The 25990-nt window shown below is 40.9% G+C and overlaps 1 protein-coding gene across 1 annotated transcript in view; it reads right to left on the reverse strand.

The window, feature by feature from the left end:
* The window catches only part of LOC145999588 (UBA-like domain-containing protein 2-A), a 169915-nt gene that overhangs the window by 13548 nt on the left and 130377 nt on the right, over positions 1 to 25990 (reverse strand). The window contains exon 2 of the mRNA XM_083136624.1: positions 21768 to 21842. Within this exon, the coding sequence (XP_082992750.1) occupies positions 21768 to 21842 (75 nt within the window). The remainder of the gene's footprint in view (positions 1 to 21767; positions 21843 to 25990) is intronic.

Below are 25990 nucleotides of genomic sequence, written 5' to 3' on the forward strand. Positions count from 1 at the left end.
CAAAACAATTCTCATTTCTCATGTGAAACATTAACGCAAAAATTGCTTGGACAATTTTATCCAATTATTATTTTCTTGAATAGAAAGCGCTTTGTCTTGGCTTTTCTTCTGTCTCGTGACCTTGCATAGCCTACACGATTTTAATATGTTAATGATAAAGCACCTCAAACTGCCACAGAGCAAAGTATGGGGCATTTAAATGCTTCCGGTGTTTTAAACTGAAGAAGGGTATGGATAATATTAGCAGTTCTTCCTTCGTTCCTGCAACTTCAGATGCAGCTATTGTCCTCTGTAACGGGCACGAAGATGATTTATCTTCAGAATATCCTGATAAAGTTTTACGTTTCAGGAATGTGCTTAAATCTGAAATCAAGTGCTTTGGCAAAGTTTCTTCTCCTTGATAGCTCTACACTAGCTTCCAGTGTTCTCTGTATCCTGTACCGCCTTCTGTTTTTTTCCTACTCTTCAAGTAACAACCACGAAAAAGGAACTTTCTCAAAATTGAAACTTAGGAAAAACTTCTGGAAGGTAGTGTCGAATGGCATGATTCAGCCCAAATTTACCGGACTCAATAATCTCACTCTTGAACGAGAAAGCACAAGATCTAATGTAAAAGTATCATTCGCTGCCCAGAAGCCAGCTTTCTGTTAAGCAAGGTGGTTTGATTTAAATCAAAATTGAAATTGGGGAATTCTATTTTTTAAAAAAATCACTTATTGAAATCACTTTAAATAAAATTACAGAATAATGTACACAAGAAATTTGTAGATATCAGAATTGGCAAAATTACACCAGAGAGAAAATCTGTTTGATTGATTGATTCATTTATTTGGTCAATTTATACACAATAAGGCTAATCGGGACTGGGCCTACAGTTTAAAGTGGGATCCGAACCACCATGTGCCTCCACCGGGTATCGAATCCAGTAACCCTTGGTTATAAGGCGACGACACTACCACTGCGCTATAGGGGAGCACCCCCCCCCCCCGCAAAAGTATAATGTAGAACAACCACCAGTAACACAAAGTCCAAAATATTTACGATGGCACTTCTTTACAAAACTTGGTTCGTACTCCTTTACAGGTGTCAGCAGTGGCGGCAATTAGGGGCGGGGCCGAGAGAGTGCAGTTGCCTCCCCCCCGACTTTTTGAAACTTTTGCACCACGCTAACCTCATGTATCAAGGGAAATTAAACTGTCCTTGCCCCCCCCCCCCCACTTTTGCACCTTGGCCCCTTAGTTTTGGAACCCATTCGCCGCCACTGGGTGTGAGTGATACAAATGTTTTCTAGCAAGGAATAAATGTCTGCAATTTCAAATTGATAAAAGTGATGAACATTTTAAGTGCTCCTAGAACAGTTTAGAATCTGAAAGTTGGCAACGGTAACTGCGTGACTCATGTATCTGGAGACGGTGCAAAACCGGAATGAGCGTTCGCTGAAGATAAGCGAGCTTCGTCTTGCAAGGCCTTCCAGTTACCCGTGGGCTTTCGATGCTTGACGGGTCAAAACTCAGGTATATAGTTTTACTCGCCCGCCCGACCAGCCAGGCGGGCCTAGTAGGCGATTCTGACCGATATGCAGCCCTCTGATTGTTACATAACATAATTTTAAACATTCCCCGTTTTGAAAGCCAATAAGAAAAGTACGAATACATAATATTTTGTTAATGGAAAAATTATGCCATCTTGTGCCTGCCTATATTTATACGTCGCCTCGTAATCAAGGCATTGCGGTTCGATACCCGGTGGAGGCACATAGTGGATGGTATCCCACTCTAAACTGTAGGTCCACACCCGATTAGTCTTGTATGTGCATAAAGTGGAATTAAAAACAAACTTAAACAAACAAAGTTTATGTTTCGACAATGCGTTTCCTAATGTTTTATCAGCACTACATTTTGGATGTAAAATTTTGAAAAGTGACCTTTTCGTTAAAGTTATTTTGTGTATAGTTTCATGCCCTCTCAAGAACTTTTCTAGTGTCTAGAAATCGGTGCTGATATTTCAATAGGCACACAATAGCTACGGAAGTATACATTTAGGGTGCGAAATCCTTGAGGGGGAACAGGGGGATTTCCCCCAAACCAACAATCTTGGCTTCATAAATCCCAACTAAAAATTGCCGGTACAAAGGATAATATCGAAACCACACAAAGTAGTGTGTTTGTGATGAGTGTTGCATACTTGCTCTCTCTGTCTCTCATTCAAGAGACCATTTACAGATCTTACACCAATAACAATTGTTATATTGATATAATATATGCATAATAAAGGTAAAATAACAATGGAAGACAAATACAGCTATGAAATCTAACTGATTTATAGTAATAGAAAGCAAAAACTAAACAAACCCTTAAACATAATAAAAATATTTCAACTATTTTGTAATTTATTGTCTTCCTTAATCAGTCACTAAAGGAGTTTGTTTGCTACTTTATAAACATCTTATATATATATATATATATATATATATATATATATATATATATATATATATATAATGTATTTTAAATATTAATTTACTTGTATATTTTATTATTATATGTATGTATTGTATGTAAAATATTTATTTGTATATAAATGTGTGTTTAGATTAAGTTGTTCCTTCCCCCCTCCAATTTTTAAATAATTTCGCACCCTGTATACATTTATACGTAAAGTGATGGTTGAGGGGGGGTGGGAAGGTCTAAAAATAATGGTATTTCCATTGCAATTGTTTGTAGTATTCCTCTCGAAACCTTCTAGGCTGGCCAAAACGGAAACTAATATTAGAACTAGCTACAGAAATAACCGGCTGACGGCTCTAAGGCTTCTGCTAACGTATAAACAACCTCTCCACTACATGCCAGGTATTTTGCAACCTGACTGGGCTCTTCTCAATAGACACGACGAAAGAATGAAACTGGATTTTCCGAGTCCAAGCCTGACCACTTGGTAATACGTTCGTCACATATCCCGCATGTGTGGTCCTTGCAAACAGTATTCCTCAAGCGGCTATTTGAGCTCTGAATAAATTTCTTGTGCTGTGCGTTCAAGAACCAGTGACGTATGTCTACGTAATCTGTATAAACAGGATGGCGTCCAGCGCAGGGTTCAAAGCAGATGTTGTGGAAGTGTGCAGAATTATCCTGCGCTTTCGATCACAAAACGTGACAAAGTTCGCAACTGTCTATATGTTATCCCTTCTCAACAGTTGATGCCTCAAGGGGATTTCGTTATAATTATTATTTTGTAGAAATGACTTCTTTTTCCTGGACTAAGCCGAAATTATTGGAAGATGATTTTCTTAGGAAGAAAAGTAACTGGTGTTGCTTTTTATTATAGTTCACATTGTTTGTGTAAACTAAGTCCATGTAATCTATACGTAGATTAGGAGAAGGATAAGTCTATGCCGTTCGTTGAATAATATGAAGTTTCGACTGGGATAAATCCGTATGCACGAAAAATAATGCATAATAATTAATCTTTTTCATCACCTGGATATAACAACCCTTTTTGTTATTATACATCTTTGATATTTCTATTCATTTCGCGGTTTCCTTCTTAAGTAGCTTTATAATAAGTACAACTTTTCATGATCTTGACTGGAAATAAGGTAATTATGAATGCATGCAGTAATCTTTATTTTGACTTCATTTTTTTGTACTTGTTCGCACTATAATGAAAATTGTTATTTTTACTATTAATGATGATAAAATGTGAATAACAATATGGCCATATTCATAAAATATATTGAAGAAGTGGCACTTTACAGAAAGGAAAGTGTTTCGACGTTATTCTTACGAAATCACTCCTAAAAATATTTGTATTTTTAGGTATTTTCTACGCTTCCTAGCTAATTGCGACGATGATGATGAAAGACGATTGTGATGCGGCATTCACAAAGAAACGCCCAGGCCGAAGACTCGAACCCTTGAGATCATGAGTTAACATCGCAATGGCCTTTGACATGGCAGCATTAATCAACTAGTGTAATGATTGTTACTGGTGTAAATAGTTCGTCCGTCATTTTTAACTCGACTTCGAATTGGACACAGTCGTCTCAACCATGGTAATTTGTTGCAAGGGCTGAACCCACCGTCGTGTTGTGTATGTTATGTTATTTAAAGTGATCGGCATAATCTTCTCGAATGTAACGATCTTATATTCCTCAGACAAGCCTTTAATCCTCCCAACTGTTTATCCTCCATGTTGGAATACGACGATAGTGTACACATGTTTTTAGTTTTTTTGCTAAGAGCTGGGGATGCTTTTATTGTCTCCTTACCCTTTTTAGTGTGTTGTGTTTGTCCTGTGCAGGCCCCTGTATAACCTTGTCATTTTTAGCCTTTGGATCCCACTTTAAGGCGAGGAGGGACAATACAGCTGTCGATCACTGTTGCCAACTTCGCTCTTTTGGAGCCAGATCTGGCTCTTTCGTGCACACCATGATGGCACCACTGGCTCCGGCCCATAAAGATCAACCTTTGCCATGAGTGTACATTTTGCACGAGACGTGGTGTTCATATATAGGATGCGTCACCCACACCCCTCTTTCCTCCCCAGGTATTTTTATATATAGAGCTGTGGCTTAAGGTGAAGATGTCAATATTATTATCCGGGAATCCTTTATTTTCGATTTCATATGAACATCATAAAATTATTGAGATGGGTAATGCCGCCAAATCTAGGCGGTGAAAACTAAGAATACATTTCCATCACTTTAAAGATAACGGTAATAGCAGCGCCCCCACCCCTCTGACACCTAAATTACCTAGGAGACTATCTATGCAGCCTTCGTTAATCTAGATCCTTGAAAGTCATCTTTAGCTCTTGGTGAAATGTAGCTCTTTTATGCACATCAGGTTTGGCAACACTGCCAGGATGGATGTAGGAGGGAAGGAGAAATACATTACGCTTATAGGAAAATTATTTTGCTCGTTTTCTTGGAGATATCCAACTTCCGATGGCGGAAAAAAAAAGATCGGGTAAAGGATCCATTGAAGATGATATTTGCGCTAGAAATAGTCGAAACACCCATTTGTTTAGCCGTAACTTCAATTTGAAGTTGTCTCTCCATAAGGATTACATGGGATTCTGTAAGTACGTATTCATAACATTTTTCAAGCATGGTATCTAGCTTAATAATCAACTTTAAAAACCGCTTCCACTTGCAACATGGGGAGAAATTCATACTCTCAAATTATGCGTGGATTTTATTTAGTAGCGGTGCCAATTCCGGCGATATTTAAATAAATGTATGCCTGGTGCGAATTGTCCCTCCTCACCTTAAACTAAATCCAAATCTAAATCTAAATTTTAGCTCTTCTCAAGGGGCTCTTTACACCCTTTTAGCTTTAAGGTAAGGGGTTTAGAAAAGATAATTTTTCCACGTATACTTTTGAAGGGAATAAAATGACCATGTTAAAGGATCCAAACATTGCAACTCGTCGTCATTAACGCCATATTTGGATGAATTACCCTTTTCACAGAAAGGTGGCATAACTTCTCTTATCTGTTAGGCTGAGGGATTGGATTATTGATATGGACTTACAGGCATCTGCGTGCACCCCCCCACACACACACACACCCTCTGTTGTAAAGGCAACAAGAGAGATGGTCCACATTTGTTTTTGGTTACAGTGCAACTGCCGTCGGAACAGAGAAAACAAACATCTTTTGAATGGGTTCCTTTCATTCTGGCCGTACGGAACGAGGAGGAAAGATGATCACAGGAAATCTTCGTTAGAGGGGAGAAAAAAGGGGAGGGGGAGAATTTGCACTTTGCTCCTGTTTGGAGTTTTCTCTCTGTTGAACACAGGGAACGGTCTTCATCTTTGTTTCCGTTTCTTTCTCTCCATTTTTCTCTTAACGCCTTTCGGGCGCAAACGGCGGTCTTCGACTCCATCGATTCGAAAGAAGATGGGAAAAACTGAAGACCGAAATAGTGTTGCCACATGACGAGAAATAACACCAGGTAAGAGTAGGGAGTTTATCACAACTTCCGTGGCGGAGTGGTTAGTTAGCACAGCGCGCTACGACGCCAGGTCGAATCCGAGCTATTGTCACTTGTGGAGGCAGTGCTTCCTGAACGGATGATCTAAAACCCAGTGCTACTCGGATATTTTATTGACAACACTGCATTTAGAATATATATATATATATACAAGAAGATAGAAGGAAGGAATATAAACATTTTGAATGCCAACAGTTGAAATCAACATCCTTGTTTCCCAGTTCACGGCCAGTGTGGTTACCGTAATGTAGCGTCGGTTCCTTTTCCTTCGGTGCGTATGCGGTATTAGAGTTGACGAGCTGTATCTTTGCGGGTGAACCCTGCCCAAGCCTGGCTGCGCAGTAGCAAGGGGGAGGAGCCACCGGCTGCGCGTCATTATCCTTGCGTTCTGTCCTTGCTGTCGACCACCCAACGGGCGAGTAGGTGGCAACTACATAAACGTATCTCTCTCACACTCTGGCGGAGTAGCAAAGGACACCCGCAAAGATACAGCTCGTCAACTCTAGCGTTGTGTGGCGAAATGCATAGTGCAAGTGGTGCTTATAACCGAAAACGAAGTTTCAATGAATACATTTTAATCACGTGTCTGTAGTTTAAATTTGACAAGTGTTATTAATACAGAACATGCAATTAGTTGAAGTGAAGTACCATGATAACAAAAATGTACTGTTGATAATAATAATAATAAAGTCGGTAGGGTGCAAAACGAAGGAGCCCAAATTTTATAAATCCCCCTCTGTACCGAGGGAGTTTTTACACTCAAGAGGATCGCAACGCTGGCCCCAACTATGCCAAAACGTCTGCACGCACCGCTGAAACTTTTATAAAGTCTCGTGCCGGTTCCAGAATTTCAGTGGGAAGATCTTGACTCGGACAAGATCCGTCGCTGTAGTAAAACATTCAGCGAGTCCCACAAAGGAAACTTTGTACTGGGCTGCCCGCAACGTGTCCTTTTATCAGGCCAAACCAGCTCTTTTCTTTCGACTCGATAATGGCAACACTGCGAGATAAAAGGAACATAGGGGGCGCTCTAAACGCAATCAGAAAAAAAAAGGCGGGTTTTTGCAATATTGCAGGTCTCATATCTGGTGTTTAGCGTATGAACATAAAAGGCCAACCTCAGTAACGATACGATTATCATAGCGTGCCTCGAGGTCCTATGTTCGAATCTTGAATAAGACATGGAAATTGCTTTCGTTCTTGCATCCATTTAATCAATTCCCCGGTAATCATCGTCATTCGGCCAAAAGAGGTTGGAAGAGATGTGAAATATAAAAACAATATCATGTAATGTAGCAAAACGCGGTGGCCGGTGACGTGTCTTCCCGTTTCGCCCAGTACCGAAAAACTTAGCTTTATTGGCCCAAGTGATAACACACGCCAGAACGGAAGTACAGTTTCGCCCAGAGGGAATTTTTAAAAGATGGTTTGAATGTGAATGGAAATGTGAAAGTAAAAAGCCAAATAATCAGGTGTGGCTTCCAAAGGGGAGAGACTTGTCTTATTGTTTAATGCATTAATAACAGAAATACAGATACATGTATACATAAGAATACACAGTACAAACACAATATCAACAATAGTATTAGCCAGTGAGGTAAGGGAAACACAATACTTGCGAGACATCCTTCCTTGCATTTCCAGTGCGATTTGTTAGAAGATCGCGAGTGAATTCTACACAATTTGGGAATTTTTACTTTCACATTTCCCTCAGGGCGAAACGGTACTTCCATTCTGACGTGGGTTATCACATGGGCCAATCAAAGAAGTTCTTCGGTACTGGGCGAAACGGGAATGAATCGGCCGGTGGATGGGTAAAGAAATGGTTCAACCATTCAACTTTTCAAAATCAAACTACGTAATACTTACTTTACAGTGGGGATCCTAGAAATTTGTTTCGGAAGGGATCCATGCACATTAACAGAGTGTCTCACATTACCAGACGTCCTCTTTTACCCGGACATGTCCTCTTTTTTGGGGTATAGACAACTGCTTCAACTTCAAGATTCCTAACAAAATTTTATATTTGTAATTAATTGTTAATATTGTTTCCGTAAACTCAATTTATGGTTCATCTTTTAAAGTAAGAAACCAAGTTTCACAACCGTGTAATACTACCGGCATAGTAAATAAATATTAGAATATTTAGACATTTGTCTACAATGAGGTCTATTATTAGTTATACTGAAACTGTGTAAAAATTATCTTTCAGGGGTGTGTGATCTACAAGCTCGCAAAAACAATAGTAAACACACTTCTGAAAAATATTTTCAAAAATCTAAAAAGTCAACTTTTTTAAAGTTTGTCCTAATAATAATATTCACTTAAAGGAATAATGAGCATGCCGACTCGGTAGCCAAGCGCGTTGATTGGTCGACTCTCAATCTCGCTACGGTAGTCGCTAAGTTCGAGTCCGCCCGGGCGTGGGTGTTATTTGAGTGTCCCTTAATCAGTTTTATTTAAACATCACTCATCCTCATCGTCGCGATTAGGCAAAAGTGGCAGAAAAACGACGCAACATAGCAAAAATATAAGCAAACATGGTCATATTGTTATTCGCAATATTTTAATATTAATTACTACTGTTATTGCATAAAAATAACAAGATGACACAAAATAGATATAATAGAATGCATTCATTATTCAGCTTATTTCCAATACAGGCTCTGTCCGAAAGGTACAAAGTACAGACTTGACTTGAAGTATGCGTCACCTACAGTCGGGACGCGCTAGCAACCGGCGTGGAACCACCCGCTCTGGTAGTGACGCGCCGTTGCCGGATTGACCTACTTCAGGATTTTCGCGAGCCCACAGAAACACGTGTAGGATTAAACATCTGGTTAAACAGTCAACAACGGGACACTTCCATTGTTCTCATTCTCAGCACAAACAACTAATTCTTTAACTATTGCTTCTGTTCTTTCATTCATTTTTATGTTTTTACATACAGGTAGATCGAAGCATTAATTACACATGTACCAAATGTATCATTAAAGTTTAGGAAATCGAGCAATTGCCAAGCGCTTCGTTGTAATCCATTGAACTCTGTATTGCCAGAGATTATCCTGTAGCTTCCCAAATTATCTCACTTCACACACCCACATGTGCCTCCCCGATGGTACAGTGGTAAAGTCCGCGCGTTCATTATATCCCCATCGGCAACCCTTTGATAAAACTTAACACTGGAAACAATAGCCAACAATAGCCAGGCCGCTTCCGATAAGCGCGTGCACTCAGACGTTGTTGCCACATTTTCTTTACATTTCTTGTAGTTGCAAGGCGGAGCAGGCGGGTGCGTGAGTCTTTTCTCTTTACATATTCTTTAATTTGTTTGTTTCTCTTTCTTTTTCTTTACCCTTTCCTTCAATTTGGCAACATCGCTTTCCTACTCCAGTTTCTTCAAAAGAAAACCGCCCGCTTGGGTGTTTCTTTTAACAAAGAGCACCGCTCCCTTTGTTAACCGCTGGGGATATAATGAACGCGCGGACTTTAGGGTAAGCGTTGTCGCCTTGTAATCAAGGAGTCCTGGGTTCGATGCCCTTTCGAGGCACATAGCGGTTCGGATCCCACTTCCAACTGTAGGTCCATTCCAGATTAGCCGTAGTGTGCATAAAGTGGACTATCAATCAATTCACACACAATTGATTTGTTCGTAATAAATTCTTCTCCGTAATACAGTAACTCAGTTCTGTGAAATTCTGTTTTAGAGGTGAATTTTTGTACGTTCCAAGGTAAAAAGAGTGAGGTAAAGTGTTCCCCTGTGCATAGCACCACGCCATGAAGGCATATAGGGGGTGTGGGGGTAACGCCCCACACTTTCTTGATCCGGTCATGAGTGGGGGTGATGTGATCAGCATCACGCCCCTGACCGCCTTTACCCCCCAGGGTTTCCCCCAGGTACCCATGTTATTCGACGCTGGGTGGGCGCCGGGGCCGCTTCCAACCTTAGAAAAGTTCCCGGATTTGAACCGGCCGGGGATCGAACCCGGGACCTTGCAAAATATATTTTAAAAACGTGTTAACGAAACGAAGTTGTACGTAATTTGTTTATACGTAATTCGTCCTAATTTTCAAGAAATACATTTCATTTGTACGTTCTGAAGCTTCAATAATCGCGGCGTGACAAAGAAGGCAAAGAGAGGCGGCATGAAATCAAAGGAGAACGATTTGCCACAGTGTTGTTCATAACACAAGACGCACTTTCTTTTGTTGGTAATTGTGATACGATACAACGCAAGTAAAAAGATGCCGGTAGCAGAGGTTCTTTCAGTGAAGGTTTTCGGTTGCTGTGTAGAGCAGGAAGAGAAAATGTTTCATGCTTCCCAGAAAGTAAAATTCACACGGGAAGTTAACGTTAACCTACAAGAAACTTCAGATTCAAACTTCTAGTTAATTTATCACTTTACGACGGAAATAACATATATTAGCATACTGATACGTACGTGCTTAATTTCGCGTGACGTTTTATTTTTTCCCGAGCTTGCCAACAGCTGATTAGTCTGTCCGCCTGTTTGTGCTAACGTGGCAGCGCAGAAAACCCCCAGCCAGATGGCAGCCAACGAGGAAACAGAATTTGGTCACGTTCTGCCGTTCTGCGTTCTGATCGCACACCGCTTCTTATCGCGGACCGACTGTAGTACAGTTCGAAAGCGCCAAGAACAGAAGTACGCAAGTGTACAGTGGTTGCTGACTAGGTCACGTGATTTCCGCACTCATTGTTCATTTGTTCGAAATCACGGAGGTAGAAAGCCAGCAACAGAGGTTAAATATACGTTATTGGCCAGCAAGTTGTTGGTTAAAGTTCTTCTAATGTGTGGAAATGTATGTGTAAGAACATTTGAAAATGCTATGTGATTTACAGCGGCGTAGTGTCCACGTAAGGCTTGTAAGTCCACCTTACAAGCTGCAATTATTGAAGAAAACGTATTTCATTCCCGTATTTATCGCTTGAACACACATAGCAATATCAGACTTCAAGTAGAATTTTTAACGAAACAATTGAGGACTTGTTTTGATTCGAGTTGTTTCTCTGTAATGCTTCTTGAGAGGACTTACGTGCGGGTGAATGGAAGAAATGATTTGGACTCGCCCATGGCGGGTGTGTTTGCTTACGTAGTATCTTATCAACTAATGACAGGGCGCCCCGATTCTCACACACTGTAATGCGCATTACGAGTGGGTGCTATCTGGCGAGATTTCTGTCCCCGCTGCGTCTGTTTGCCACGGTCGGAAGAAAACCAAGAAAATCGACTCCCTTGTTGTTTCAACAATGCTTGACGCGCGGTGTAGCTAACAAAACGGGTGTCATTTTAAATGTGTAAACTAACTATTGAGATCACAAAGAGATGGTTTAATGTTGGATATTACCTTCATTAGAAGCAGCGAAGTTAAAGATAAAAGAGGAATGTCTGGCAATTCTAGATCCGGCAGCGCCCGCAAAGTTAGGCGCGTGCATCCAGTTGCCCGTAATGTTAAAGGCATGCGCCTAATAATTAGCGTTATGTTTACAGATTTTTTTTTTACCTTTTCCTTTGTCTAAGTTGCTTGATATGCTTTTCAAAATGTGCGCAAATATCGTAACCATGATAATGAGTAATATTTTCGAATGCATTTGCATTTGGAAATTGTATCTTACGCATTTCCCACAAATGGCTTTTTAGTGAAAGAAAAATAATTATAAGAATAAAAATATGACATGGCCTTTCCAGAAGAAGAGTTTGTGTGCTTAACTAAGCTGTATGCGAAATTTGTCAATTGCTACCAGTTGAAAGTTGAGCTATAGGTAATTTATTCTGAAGCCGAATATCGAGTAAAGAGCGTGTTTGAACTTCATGAGTACCTGCGTACTACCCATTTGAATGAAGCTGTTGAATAAGTGTACAAACTAACAGAATTCTTCCTCACTGTTCCTGCCTCAAGCTCGTCGGTGGAATGTCTTCTACACTGAAGAGGATTCATACATTTCAACGCAGCACACAGACTCAGGCAAGGAAATCTGACTTGGGACTGATATCCATTGAAAAGAAGCTGCCAAAGACATTGACCAGAAATTCCCGATTCTACGACGACGTGATGGAGGTGTTCAGGCTAAAGGATCGTCGGATCGAGTTACAGTATAAATGAGAATTTTCATTAAGTAATACATACATATGCTATTATTGTTAACAAAGAGTGTGTGCATTTTATGTTTGAAATTGAGTATGCCCATCCATAAATTACATTCAAGATTCTATTTAGTTAAGATATCTTTGGGTTTTCTTTATCCAATATTCAGATCAGGTTTATCTAAGGAAGCCTTACACCTTTCATAGAATCACGCTACGCCACTGGTGATTTATATGGTGAAAAACAAGTGTTTAAAACGCGGGGAAAAACAACGAGTCCTCAGTTTTATCTACTGATCGTATTTGGCGCTGCAGTCGAAGTGCAATTCGAAAGACTTTCCCTTCCAGCAGTGTTGCCACATGAAGGGAAATTTCCCTTTTGCAGGGAAATTCGGACAAATTTTAGCCAAAAGCGAAAGGGAATTTCGATGAAAAATACCACAATTTCAGGGAAATTTTAAGACATCTGACTACATTATTACAGTAAATGTTAAGTTCCAGTTTCATATTCACATTTTCATTTTTTCGGTTCTTTTTTCTGCTCCCTTGAATATAGCCTGTATCTATTTATATTTCTGTTAAGTATCGCTTTTCTGCACCTTCGGATAATAGTAACGATGAGAATTAACGATTAAATGGATTCCTTGCCAGGATCCAAACTTGGGATGGGACATCTGGTCAGGAAGCGATGAAAGTGACATGTGAAAAATTTAACATTTTTTATTCACACGGACATGGACCAACGACCACTAATAATAATAATAATAATTACAGCTACTGGTACTACCACTACTAATACTTAATATTATTGTATGATTTGCTTAGGTGAAAGGAAAAATTGATCCAAAAAAGGGAAATTTTCTCCCTTGGAAAGGGAAATTGTGCCCTCATATTGTGGCAACACTGCCTTCCTGTCCACGACTTGGAAGACCCCACTGGAAGAGCATACTCGAAGGATGCTCGCTTCAAGTACCGTCCTGCTTGCACCTTTCGGACACGGCGTAAGATCACGAACATTTGTGTAAAAACGTCATTCTGCGAAGGAAAATATTATAAAAACGCACAAGCTCACAAAAATATTATTTAAAGCTGATGAAAAATAAAGTTCCTGATTTGCATTATTATACATTCCTTTTCGTAGACACTGTCAAAACAAAGATTTGTTTGCACCAGTGGTGGCAATGGACATTTCCACGACTTTTTTTTAAAGATCATTTTTAAAATTTACACCATCGACAAATAACCCCTGCAATTTCCCACGTTCATGTGCGTTCATTTTTACGTAAAAAATCGAGTTTCTAATTTTCGAGCCGAGTGTTGCCCGAAAAACACACCTGCGCCATGTTGTGACGTCGTCGTTCGGCTCGTCCTATCGTCTGCACTTCGCGTTGGCTGCATTTGGTGTTAGGACGTGTCTGTGTTTGCTACGAGATAATGGATTGGAAAAGATACGTAACTACTAGAACAGGAAATGGTCGTTACCACTAAGCAAGCACTAAGTCAGTGCTTTACTACAGTTTTCTCTGCTGAGTTATCATTACAAATAAGATTTTTTTTAATTGCCTTGTGCCGAAACAAGTTTCCATCTTGTTTCAAGAGCAGAGCAGCCCGAATGTTACAGCTGGTCAGTGTTGTAGATATCACAGTGGAAAATAAAGATTTCACCATTATGCACAAATACGAGTACCAGATGCTCCACTACGATATTTCTCAATGTACCCACGAATGAAAAAAACAAAAAAAAACAGACTTGTTTGTGTGCCATTTACATGGCGAGGCAACATGAATGATAAGCTAGAACAATGAAATTGGTCTGTGAAAGCTATGTAAAAGTACAAGTTACTAAACATACTGTTCTATTTGACTGCATTGTAGTGCATTACCATGGGCGCAGCCAGCAATTTTTGTACGGAGGAGGGGGTTCAGGCTCAGATAAAAATTGAAACATTAAACACTCAACTTTTTCGATCTCGCACCTTTTTTACTTTGATTTTTCTGTTGGAATCATGGGCGTCGAAAAGAGGGTTTTTGTAATATTGAATCGAAATGCAATTATTGGAGACAAAATCAACAGTGAATGCGCAGGCTATACACAACGATCTACAGTTTAACGGAAACATGAGACCCTCAGGGTGTGAAAATGAACATCAAAAATGAAGAAGATATCTTTAAAAATTAAAATGCAGGATACACAACCGACGGCGAATCTACCTGGAAGCGACACTCCTGATTGGCTCATTTCGAGAAACGCATCTCCGTCGCAAACACGTGATACCTTTGTTTGCAAACGTCGGCCGGAAGCTCTATGTAACATCTGGTTGCTGGAGTCAGGTTACCGAGCTGTACAGTTTCTTCATGGAAATGCTCTTTTTCTTTTCTTGTTTTCTTAATCTCTGTTTTCCCGTCACGAACACGAAACGTATGATTATGGCCACGATTTTCAGGACTTCATAATTTAACCACATTCAGTATATTCTCACCTTTTTTTAAGGTACAGGGAACTTTACAATTAGTTCATTTCAAACTGAATGGATGATATTCAGCGAACAACTTCCCCCACAATTCATTGCGCGAAAGCACGTCCGCGGCCATGATTCCGACAAACGTGAAAACACGTTTGATAAGCATTGCGCTCACAGCTTTTGTGGCAGTGATTCAAGGTACAAATATAACGATTACAAACCAAATGTAGTATTTCACATTTGGATTATATACCAAACGTAGACTTCAACAATGACCAAAGTATCTAAAGAGCTGCTATTTGCCACAAAACAACGTTGTATAAAGCTATGTAACATACGAAAAAAATACAGGACTATGGAGCCTGTTTCTCATGGAATCAATCGGGCCTATCCGATAGTGCAGTGGCTAATGCTATTCCCTTGTAATCGAAGGATCCGAAATTCGATTCCCGCTGAAAGGAATTTGAAAGAAAATTAAAAATATATTTTTTTAAAAAAAGTGAATTAAAACAAACTTTGTCTCGTGAAAATGATAATTTATAGAAATGTTCCGAAGTACAAAATTGTGTACTATATTTTTTAAGGCCGTAACGTATCACTGTCACTTTTCGTATGTGTATTTAGACAGGCATAGAAGATATGCTGAAAAGTAGATACAAATAAATATACGCATACTTCGAACGCACCCGCTGATTGATAAGCAGTATTTCAAATTTTCTGTAAACATTATTAAAGATCCTACAACAATCACACGCGTTGTAAAGCATGCGGTTGTTAAGACAAAGAATAACATAAATGTCACATAACGCTAGTCATAAGCACAGTACTTGTCTTTAAGATACGATTCATATTTCACCCCGGATTGGAAAAATCACGCCTTCTTAACCACCGACGAAACTGTCTGAAAGTTTGATGTTCTCTCACAATTAATACATAAACAATGACACATACACAACGCATTAATTCACCACAAGGAAACTTCATTTGATAATATACAATAATAGTAATACAATTAAAAATGTTAAACATCGCCTGGGCACGTGCGGTTTGGCCAGATTTCCCATCATGCTCTCCGGCGCTTACGTCACATTGCATATCATCCAATGTAGTACACCCTGAGACTGTCCCACAAAATCATCAAACTGTATCGTTCAATGTTAATGTTATTTACGTTATGTTGTTTTCATCTACGCACAGAACCCAAAACGTGTCAATTGACACATATATTTTTGATTTCATTGACACGTTAACGTGCATATACTGCAAATGATGCACCTTTTAGTGTGTCAAGATACACATAGGAATGTATTAAAGGGTATTTTTATGAGATGAAGTCCCGTGTGATGCATTAAAATGCATCAATATGGAAGATCAGAGAAGATCATTTCGAAGATAACAAAATTTCACTTTTAATGCATCAATTGACACAGCTAAATGTGAAATTTTGTTATCTTCGAAATGATCTTGTCTGATCTTCCAAATTGATGCATTTTAATGCATCACACGGGACTTCATCTCATAAAAATACCCTTTAATACATTCCTATGTGTATCTTGACACACTAAAAGGTGCATCATTTGCAGTATATGCACGTTAACGTGTTAATGAAATCAAAAATATATGTGTCAATTGACACGTTTTGGGTTCTGTGTGTATCAGTGACGTACGTACATTTTCTTTCTGGAGGGGATGAAATTGTAAAGGAATACACTTGCTCTATGGGGGAGGGGGGATACACGACAAGATATTTCGTATTTTTAGAACTTTCCACTCTGAAAAATGGCAATTGGGGGATTTTAAAGGGGAGGTGGCATTTATCACTTTGGTTTCCCCTAAGTTCTTCACTGCTTTTATTTGCAAATGATGATTTTCTTTTCAAAATTTCTTAGGGGTGTAGCACCATCAGCCCCTTCTGGGTACGCCAGTTCGACCTATGCATGTTGTTACATTATTCTTATACCTGAAAACAAATTATTGTAACTGTAACAACGAAAATCAATAAGTATCAAAGGGGTGATGGAAGTCGTAAGATACTATATTTTCTTTCAATAAAACGTTAAATTCTGCAATATTATTTGCATTGATATAATCGTTCGACAAGTTCAAGCGCAGCGGCGGTTATCAACCCTGGACTGCATTTAGCAGACTAACGAGCCTCTAGGGTCTGGACCTACAGCCAGGAATTGTGTTGTCTCGTCCGTATACGTTTGTGATTGTCCCTTCATCTATGTCATTCATCCCTACCGTCGCGGTTAGCCGAAAGTGGAAGAGAAGTGACCTAATTCAACAAATCAAAAAGGAAGTGGAATGAAGCTTCTCTAGGTACAAGACCTTGTTGGCTGACAATAGGCCATCATTTACACTTGAAATTTTGCATTGTACGATACACTGCAACTCGGGACTTAAAGATATATGGCAATACGCAATGATATTTAATCCACGAGTACCAACACGAACAACCCTCAAAGTAAAGCTCTTTCACAATTCTACTGCAAGCCTCTCTACGACTCTCACTTTTCTATAGGCTTCCTCGTGTATAATGATTGATTGATTTGGTTTATTTTACTTCGCTTTTCTGCCACTTTTGGCTAATATCACAATTGCAGGGAAAACTTAAGGTCATCTGACTACATTATTATAGTTTATGTTAATTTCGAATTTCATTATGTTAATTTATTTTGCTATTCCTACTTGTTCTTTAACTTTATTGTAAGTTGCTTTTATGCATCTTTGGATAAATAGTAACGATGAGAATTAACGATTAAATGGTTTCCTGACCAGGCAAACCTGGGACATCTGGTCAGGAAGTGATGAAACTGAAATGTGAAATTTTAAAAAAAAACATTTTTTTATCAAACGAGTAACGAATTCGATAGAATACTTAACTACGTACTACTACTGCTTCACCACCACCACTAATAATGCTGCTATTACTACTACTACTTTTTTATTATTATATAATTTGCTTAGGTGAAGGGAAAAATTGGTCCAAAAAGGGAAATTGTGCCCTCATACTGTGGCAACACTGGCCAGTCGCCGTGAAACACTACACTGGACATGTTGAGACGCACGTCATTGAAACCTTCCTGCATCCAAGCAGGAGGAGGACATTTGGAGGACGTTATTTTCAAGGTGCACTAATGTCTGTATTGTCCATGTAATACACAGTAATAAATGCCCAATGCCCTACAAACACTCGCAGTCTTTCCTTTGTCATTTGAAGTTGGCAGATACAATGTGAGCCACCCTGTATAATCCTTTGGAACAACTTTGGTAAACAAAGAATGCCGACACGATACTATGATATGCGCATATTATCAAAAGACATTTCTGGGTACACCATGGTGAACACCCAATATATACTTAATGGGTAAAATTTGACTAACAAGGGTGTTGTTTATCACGCTAGTGCAGAACGTTGACGCTCCCTTCCTCGCGAATAAAAGGCATTTCCTGGTCCCGAACCAAAGGTCCGCTTGGCTGCCGAGGCCGGTAGACTGGGCCAAAAACCGCTGGCGGGCGACCAACGAAAGGTCGTCGACAAGCCATTGTGTGCCTGTATTGGGGAGATAGGGAAACTGTGTGCAGAGGGGGAGCTGACCGCACAAATGTATTACGCCCATGTCTGTTACTACTGCGTCATAATTAATAGGTGGCGACGATGCTACAGTGATATTTGAAGTAATTCATCTCTTGTATTGTGTAGTTCAACTCTCATAATCATTAACTTATACAGGGTGATTCATACATTCCCTCCGGGGTTTCGAACGTTTATAGTACACGAACTATAACACATACAGCAAAAGGGGTGCATATTAGTACATAACGAATCTCTCCAAGTTAATTGGCCCCATCACGTAATTGTAGATTTAGCCACTAGGTGGCAGTATGACGCAAATATGGCGCGCACTGGTAAACAAAAAGCGCTCTGCGTCTTGTGAGTCGGTTGTGACGGAACAACGGAGATTTCGTACAAAATAACGAATAGAAGCACCTACAGACAAGATAATTCGTGGTAGAACACGTTCAATGATACTGGCTGCCTGCGCGATGCAAAACGAACAGGCCAGGTTGTACAGTGTGGCAGGAACTTGATTTCAGGATTAATGTCTGCGTCATCACCAGTTGTGCACATAGTGTGATCAAAAAGTCACGCAACCCATGTAACATTTGTTTGAATCTGTGTTACCTGGGCGCATCATTACGAAGCCACTATGGCCGCCCAGGTCTCCCGATCTCACTCCGCCGGACTTTTTCCCTCTGGGGATTTCTGAAGTCCGCGGCCCACGTAACGCATCCACACACTTTGAATGAACTGACGACGAATATTCAACGTACTGTGGACAACATTTCATGTGATACACTCCAGAGGGTCTTCAGGAACATGGTCAAAAGGGTGCACATGTGTGAGGAACTGAATGGTGGTCATTTCCAACATCTTTTACAGTCCCTCCATGGGTTGCGTGACTTTTTGATCACTTTGTATTATCGAGCACGAACCAAACTTGGAGAGATTTTTTATGTACTGATATGCACTGTTTTGCAGCATGTGTGATAGTTCTTGTACAATAAACGTTCGAAACCCCGGAGGGAATTATGAATCACCCTGTATTTTCCGATGACTTAGTGTAGGGGCGAGACAAGACGATTCTCGATATGTTGACTCCAATCTCATTCTTGTATTTTTCTCATATAACGTCGATTCTCTGCCCATTTATGCTAATCGCGACGAATAAAAGGGAATTGATAAAGAACATTCGTAGGAAAAAATGCCCAGTGCGGGTCCTGAACCTGGAACCTTCGGTATTATCAGGAACTTTAAAAAAAAAAAAAAAAAAACTGAATCTATGATGAAGGGTGAAGCTGTATAGCGTCATAACTAGAGATGGCCACAAATTTCGGATAACGGATATCTGGATTTCAAATTATCCGGATGTCGAAAATCCGTACAGTGAAATATGAATATGACGAATAAAACAATATGTGGGTAACCTGTAAAATGGATAATCCGTATAACCTGACACAAAATTATCCGATATGCGGATAAAATTTTATCCGGATTTAGCCATCTCTAGTTACAACTCGTTTCTACTTTGGTTATTCTAATTAACTCCACTTTTACCAAGTACAAAATAATGCGCCTTTTGCTTTTTTGTCTAATTTGAAAAGAAGCGTTGCTACATTTATTGAGAAAAAAATTGTCTCGACTTTTGGAGCAACCCTCGTATATCTAGTTTACAAACCCACCTACTGTTTGGTCGGCCATTCTTCGATCCAGCTCAGATCGTGTATAATAATTTATTTCGTCCCCCGTTCTCTGCCCTCAATGCCAATCGAAGACACCCGTTGCTAAAAACTTTATCGGAGAAAGTGCAATGCGAGTGCACATCCACTGGAGGCTCGCTCGCCAGCCAATACATCTTTGCCCTCCACTAGGTCAATACCCGGACCCAAGAACACGCGAAACTCCGCTAAAATGGCAGGGGAGGGGAGAAAGTTGTATGCAGACTGGGAACTCCGGTTTCGATTAGTTTAATGCCGTTCGTTTTGGATCACGGGAATACGAAACACAGGGCGTCCACAAAAGATTGTGCTGAAAACAAGAGCGCGTCATGTATCTGAGTGATACTCATCGACATAAGTTTTTTAGGTGGTGCACGACATTTTCTGCCTATCGCCAATTCTCCGTGGGGACAGAGTACAATTTTTGGCCGGTCCCAACATTCACTTTGAGGGAACATACGATTTCATACACGGAAAATAGTCAACCAGACGGATTTTCTTTCAAAACGTCATTTCAAAGCAAGCCTATAGAAAAGGTAAAGCTATCTACCTGCACAATGCAGCATGCCGTGGAGGTACTGTATATGAGAGTCGGAGGCCCGACACATTCATAATTTCGGCCATTTGAACATACAGTACATACAGTACTTCGGCCACCTTTACCTCCTTGTGTTGTACATATTTATTAGAGCAGCTCCATTCTGGGGCATTGCTGGAAAACTTTCTAACTGAAATCACTAACCACGCCGGGAATCGAACCCGGGTCCTTCGCCGCACGGGCTGGTCCACCGCGACTCTTCATATATGCATACATTCCATGTGTTATGTTTTATTTGGGTGTCACCAGATATAGTATCTTGTCAAAGTACAATGTAAAAATATTTATAATAATAATGTTTGTAATACATGAATACCCTCCCACCCAACACGCACACACTATACACTAAAATTGCCAACCTCCGTGGCGGAGTGGTTAGCACAGCGCGCTACGACGACAGGGGTCCCCATCAAATTTCATCATATCATCACTTATTCCGCCATGGCGGAAAAGCGAAGTTAAATAAACTAAATCACTCAATTAAGCCGATAGCGTAGTGGTGACGCTATATATATAGTGGCTGCGAGCCCAGACGCCAGAACCTCGGTATTCTGCAGTCAGGTTATATCACGTGGAAGATACGAGTTGAAATTTGGGTGTTCTCTCTCACTCAATCTGCCCATGCCCCCACTCGCATAGCTAGCACCACCTAGTAGTTGAAATCCAAAGCATCTCTCACAAGACCTTCCCGTTAAAGGCAACCACGAATTCATAACATAACTAACCAATAGGTCTAGGATTTTTATGACTTGGCACATTTTTTTTTTTTTTGTAAGGGTGATGTCTACCCTAAATATATAGAAATTCATATTGTGAAGAAACTAATTGAATTAAGGTGCTTTTTAAGGGCATATTTGGCCATTTCTACGTGATAAAGCATATTTTAATGGATTTTCGGTCATATTCAGCATATTTTCGCTTTTTCAAGAAATATACAGTCAGTTTCAAATTTCTTACTCCCATGTTCACTCGTTTTTTTTTTGTTTGTTTTTTTGGACTGCAGCAAAATCTTTTTTCAATTTTAATTGAACATTTACAGAAAGTATTCATTTTGCATTTCAACTCATCAGGGCCCATAAAGTGAACTAAAAATAGTATGTATATGAAAATATTTCAGCATAAGTTACATATTGATGTTTGAAACAGTCTAGTTAAAAGGGCATATTTTTCAAATTATAGTGCATATTTTGTATAATTTTAAGTCATAAGAGCATATTTTGGTGATGTTTAGGTCATGAAAACTCTTGCCCTACTAATCAAGAGTTACAAGGCCCCCCCCCCCCCCCATGAACGCTAATGATACATAAACCATTTTTGCTGCTTACCTGGCCAAAATGACCTCCGTGTGCTTGGTGACAGCTGGGTATAGCCGCCTCTTGGAAGAAAATACTAAGTGCCGTCTGGAAAAGAACAGAAAAAAAGATATATTTATTGAAGCGTTTACAGATACACACACTACATAAAAAAGTTAACAAGTGTGAAGAAGTGTAGTTTGCGCTTGCGCACACACAATTCATGTTTGTTTTACTGTAAAGAAGCATGTTAGTAAGGGCTTGTTTCATAATCACGGTTGGCTCATATATATAAAGTAAAGTGCTCCCGTGTGCTTTGCACCACGCCATGTAAGGGGTGTGGGGTTAGGGCCCTACATTTTCTTGATCTCGGCCGAGCTGGGGGTGGTGGGATCAGCACCACGCCCCTGGCAGCCTTTACCCCCAGTGTTTCCTCCAGATACCCACTTTATACGGTGGGCGCCGGAGCCGCTAGAACAGGTTGAAAAAGTCCCGGTTCTCCCCCGCCGGGAATCGAACCCGGGTCTCTCGCATGGTAGTCAGACGTCCTAACGACTGAGCTGCTAGCGCATTCTACGAAAAGTGGTCCTACTCCATGTAAATAACAAAATTAATCTGAAAATTGTCTTCAGTCGCACTAAGGTTTAAATGTTTGTGAATGCATATTTCACAAACAAAAATTACTAGCATCTGTAGTCGATAGAATTCACAGACAAATGAAGTCATTTTCGTTGTCTTTTTATACATTCAGGCTATGTCTCAAGTTACCACAAAATACTTCATAATTCTACGAAATCAGATCACTATGAATATTTTAATCCAATCTCGTGCCTAGAACCTTACATTTCATGTGTAAAATGTCACACACGTAACGCTGGAATGTCCCAAGTGCTTAAGGCTTTAAAAAACGTAAACCATCGTATCTTTAAAAGTTTTTCTTATTTTACGTCGCCTCTCTTCGCCTTTATACTAACCGCAGCGATGAGGATGAACGGTGATTATAAGGGGAAAACTCCATGAGGCCTTAAAAAGATCGCTTCGCGGGCTTGCAGCAGACGACAATATCGGGATGTGTCTGCGAGAACCAATCAGGTCCGCGAATGAGCGAGCCCGGTTGCCACAGCTAGCTCGCTGCACCCTTCTGGAAGGGGAGTGACCTCTGCCTCTTGCTACCTCGGCCTGTTTGTTCGGCTGAGGAGCAGACGACACGAGAGTATCGGCAACAGTGTGCGAACGTCGTCTGCTGTTTGGCCGCGAAGAGCTCTTTCTAAGGCCTCCTGCAGGATAGATAAGATTAGTGCAGGAACCGTCACAAAGGAAACCAACGCAGCAACGCGAGGACTCGAACCAGAGACCTTCAATGGCGAGACAGTTGAGTCCAGAGATACCCAGTGGCAGTGGCGGCGTTTAGGGGGGCGTAGGAGGCCTGCCCCCCCCTTTTAGCCTTTGCCCCTGCACTATGCTAAACCTTATCTACCAAGGAAAAGTAAACTATCCTTGTCCCCCCTCCGCCTCCAGTTTTGGAACCCAATCGCCGCCATGCTCATGAATCGTCTTCCATTTTACGCCAGGGGTTCCCGTGTTTGAATCCCGGCCCGAACATGGGTGTTCTTCGTGACTGTCCATCACTACCATTGCATCATCAGTCATCATCGTCGTCGCGATTATCCAATAGTGGAAGAAAAGCGACGTTAAATAACAAAAAAAAAATGATCTCCCACTTTGAGCTGTGTGTTCAGTTCCGTTTAGAATAAAATGGACTTCAAACAAACTATAACACATAAACATTCATTTCGTCGTTCATCCTCATAGTCGCAATTAACTAAAATCGTCAGGAAAGATACAACAGAACGCACTATCGATACTATTATTATATTACAATGCTTCAGTAAATCATAACCAATCTAAACAAACTTGTAGAATGCGAGTGCAAACTCCGACTCCCAATGAGATAAACGACATTCAAATTCACCACAGCAAGTTTATAACACTGCATAACAACGAAACGGATCCAGTCACCGAATCCTGGCAAGCGCTGGTCCAGAAAGACCTCTAAATTTATCCTCCCCAGTCCCGAGACTACGAGAGATTCATAACAAAACCATGAAAAATAGGGAGGAGGGGGGAGAGTGGGAGGGGGAATAGCTGGTAGTCTAGAAATGGGCATTTCTCCAAAGAACTAGACCTCGATCAAGGTCGTCCGCTGGATGTCGCCACTGTGTCTCGGCGTGCTAACGCCCGAGGTTAAATAGTACGCAGCCCTTTAACGGGGCGTTAAGACGCTTTGAGTTTTTTTTCTGCATGCCGTGAATTCTTGTTCCATAAAAACAATTCCGAAGAAGGGGATGTCGCCTTCTTCCCAAGGACAGACGTCAACGTTTTCTTTTTCAGAAAACAAAAACGCAGTTCATTCTTTAAAATCCTCCACAGTGAAAACGCAAACAGTCCCCCCTCCCAAACCGAGGAGAGAAAAACAAAGAATGATTTATTTTACTTCGCGTTTCTGCCACGACGATGAGGATGGATGATAAGATTAAATAGATGACGGGACAATCACGCGCACATACGGACAACAAGAAACGCAAGCTCTGGCATTGTCCCCGCATAAAGCGGCTCTGTGACTCACCCAGCCTCAATCAAATCAATGGATACCTGAGGGCAACCCTGTGAGGTAAAGGCGGCCGAAGCGCGGTGCTGATCACATCACCTCTAAAATGCCCGAGATCGAGAATGTGTGGAGCCCTACCGCCACGTCCCTTAAAAGTGCCTAGCACGGGGAACTTTATCTTTTCACCCTTACCACAGAGTATTAGGTCTAGGCGGCGAAGCCTCGTTAGTCTGCTAAATACATTGAATTTGGTTATTTTACTTCGCTTTTATGCCACTTTCGGACAACTGCGACGATGAGTGATGATTTGATGAAATGGATGCACATTCACGAACTTCTGACGCAGTAGCACGCTGTGTATATAGCCTTCAGGGGAGGTTGTGTTCTCCCTCCAATTCGGTCGTCTCGACGACAGGATCCCGCCCTCCATCATACCCGCCCCTCCTCCTTCCCCGTCATGCGGATGTCGACATTGAAATAAAATTCCGAGGAAATGCAGTAGTTTGCGAGCAGTAAAAACTTTAATACGCTTGGGGGGAAACGGAAGCGTTATTCTGAGAACAGTGATGATGCACACATTCGCAAGTGAAGCGTCTCATGTTAAGACCGCCATTAGACAAAACTTCCAGCAACGTATATACCTAACGTTAATGCTCTAAGGAAAGAAATGAAACAATATTCCGAACAAAATAAAAGCGGTTTTAGCTTCCGAGTGGAAACTGCTAAAAGCATCCCAGTGCCTTAAGAGGATTGAGAAGGTATTACGAATACTCCTTTCCGGCGATCGATACCATATTTCAGTGCGAAGGGGCCAGCTACAGACCAAAAGAGTTACCGGCGACGAGACGAGATCTGGCACTGTGTCATCTCGTCTCGTCATGACTGTCTATTTCTCGGCAACTTGTATTTTAAAATGTACTTTGTCTACAGAGCCGGCCCCAGAGAGAGCAACTTGGGAACTCACGTCCATGTTTCCAATCAAGCAACTATGCCCTGTCCCAGCTATATCTGGAGCCAGGACGCGCATAGCAGAAGAGAAGGGGAGAAAATCGAGTGGGCAGAGCGAAGCAGCACACGCTGCTGCGAAGGTTGGTGACTGCAGTCGCTTCCTCCTCCACGCAATCCCATTCCCTCTCACGTGTTCTTTGGTGGAGCCGTCTCGCGTCACTACCTGCGCGTTCGCCTACTCCACAGATACCTCGGACAGGGTATAATCCTGACGTCACGGATTGTTTTGATATATGTACAACTATTCAAATTTACTGAAATCATAGACTATTCCAAACAAAGTACAGGGAGGTTATTTCAGTCGTTCACCGTCAGACCGTCGGCCGTCGAGCGCCTCCTTCATGCAACAGTTCCCGGCAAATTGACTTACAGGAAGCCCGTAACAGAAACCGCTTGCTTTGTAATGTTTCCACTTTTCACAATTACAGTTACAATTACAATTGAAATAAGCACGTACCTTGTCGCAAGGATGCTGGAAAAGGTGTCCTCCCAAATACAAATATTTCTGGCACCTTATTTCTGACATCTAAACCTAGATTAGACATCGCTACTTTATCCTCAGTTGTCGCGACAGCGCCGGCAGCTTATCGGGGGTCGGGGGAGTTGTCAGCCGCGAGAAGGCGCTTCATACTGAACAAAC

The sequence above is a fragment of the Lepisma saccharinum genome, chromosome 15 (assembly GCF_977018435.1).
Source record: "Lepisma saccharinum chromosome 15, izLepSacc3.1, whole genome shotgun sequence".
NCBI lineage: Eukaryota > Metazoa > Arthropoda > Insecta > Zygentoma > Lepismatidae > Lepisma > Lepisma saccharinum.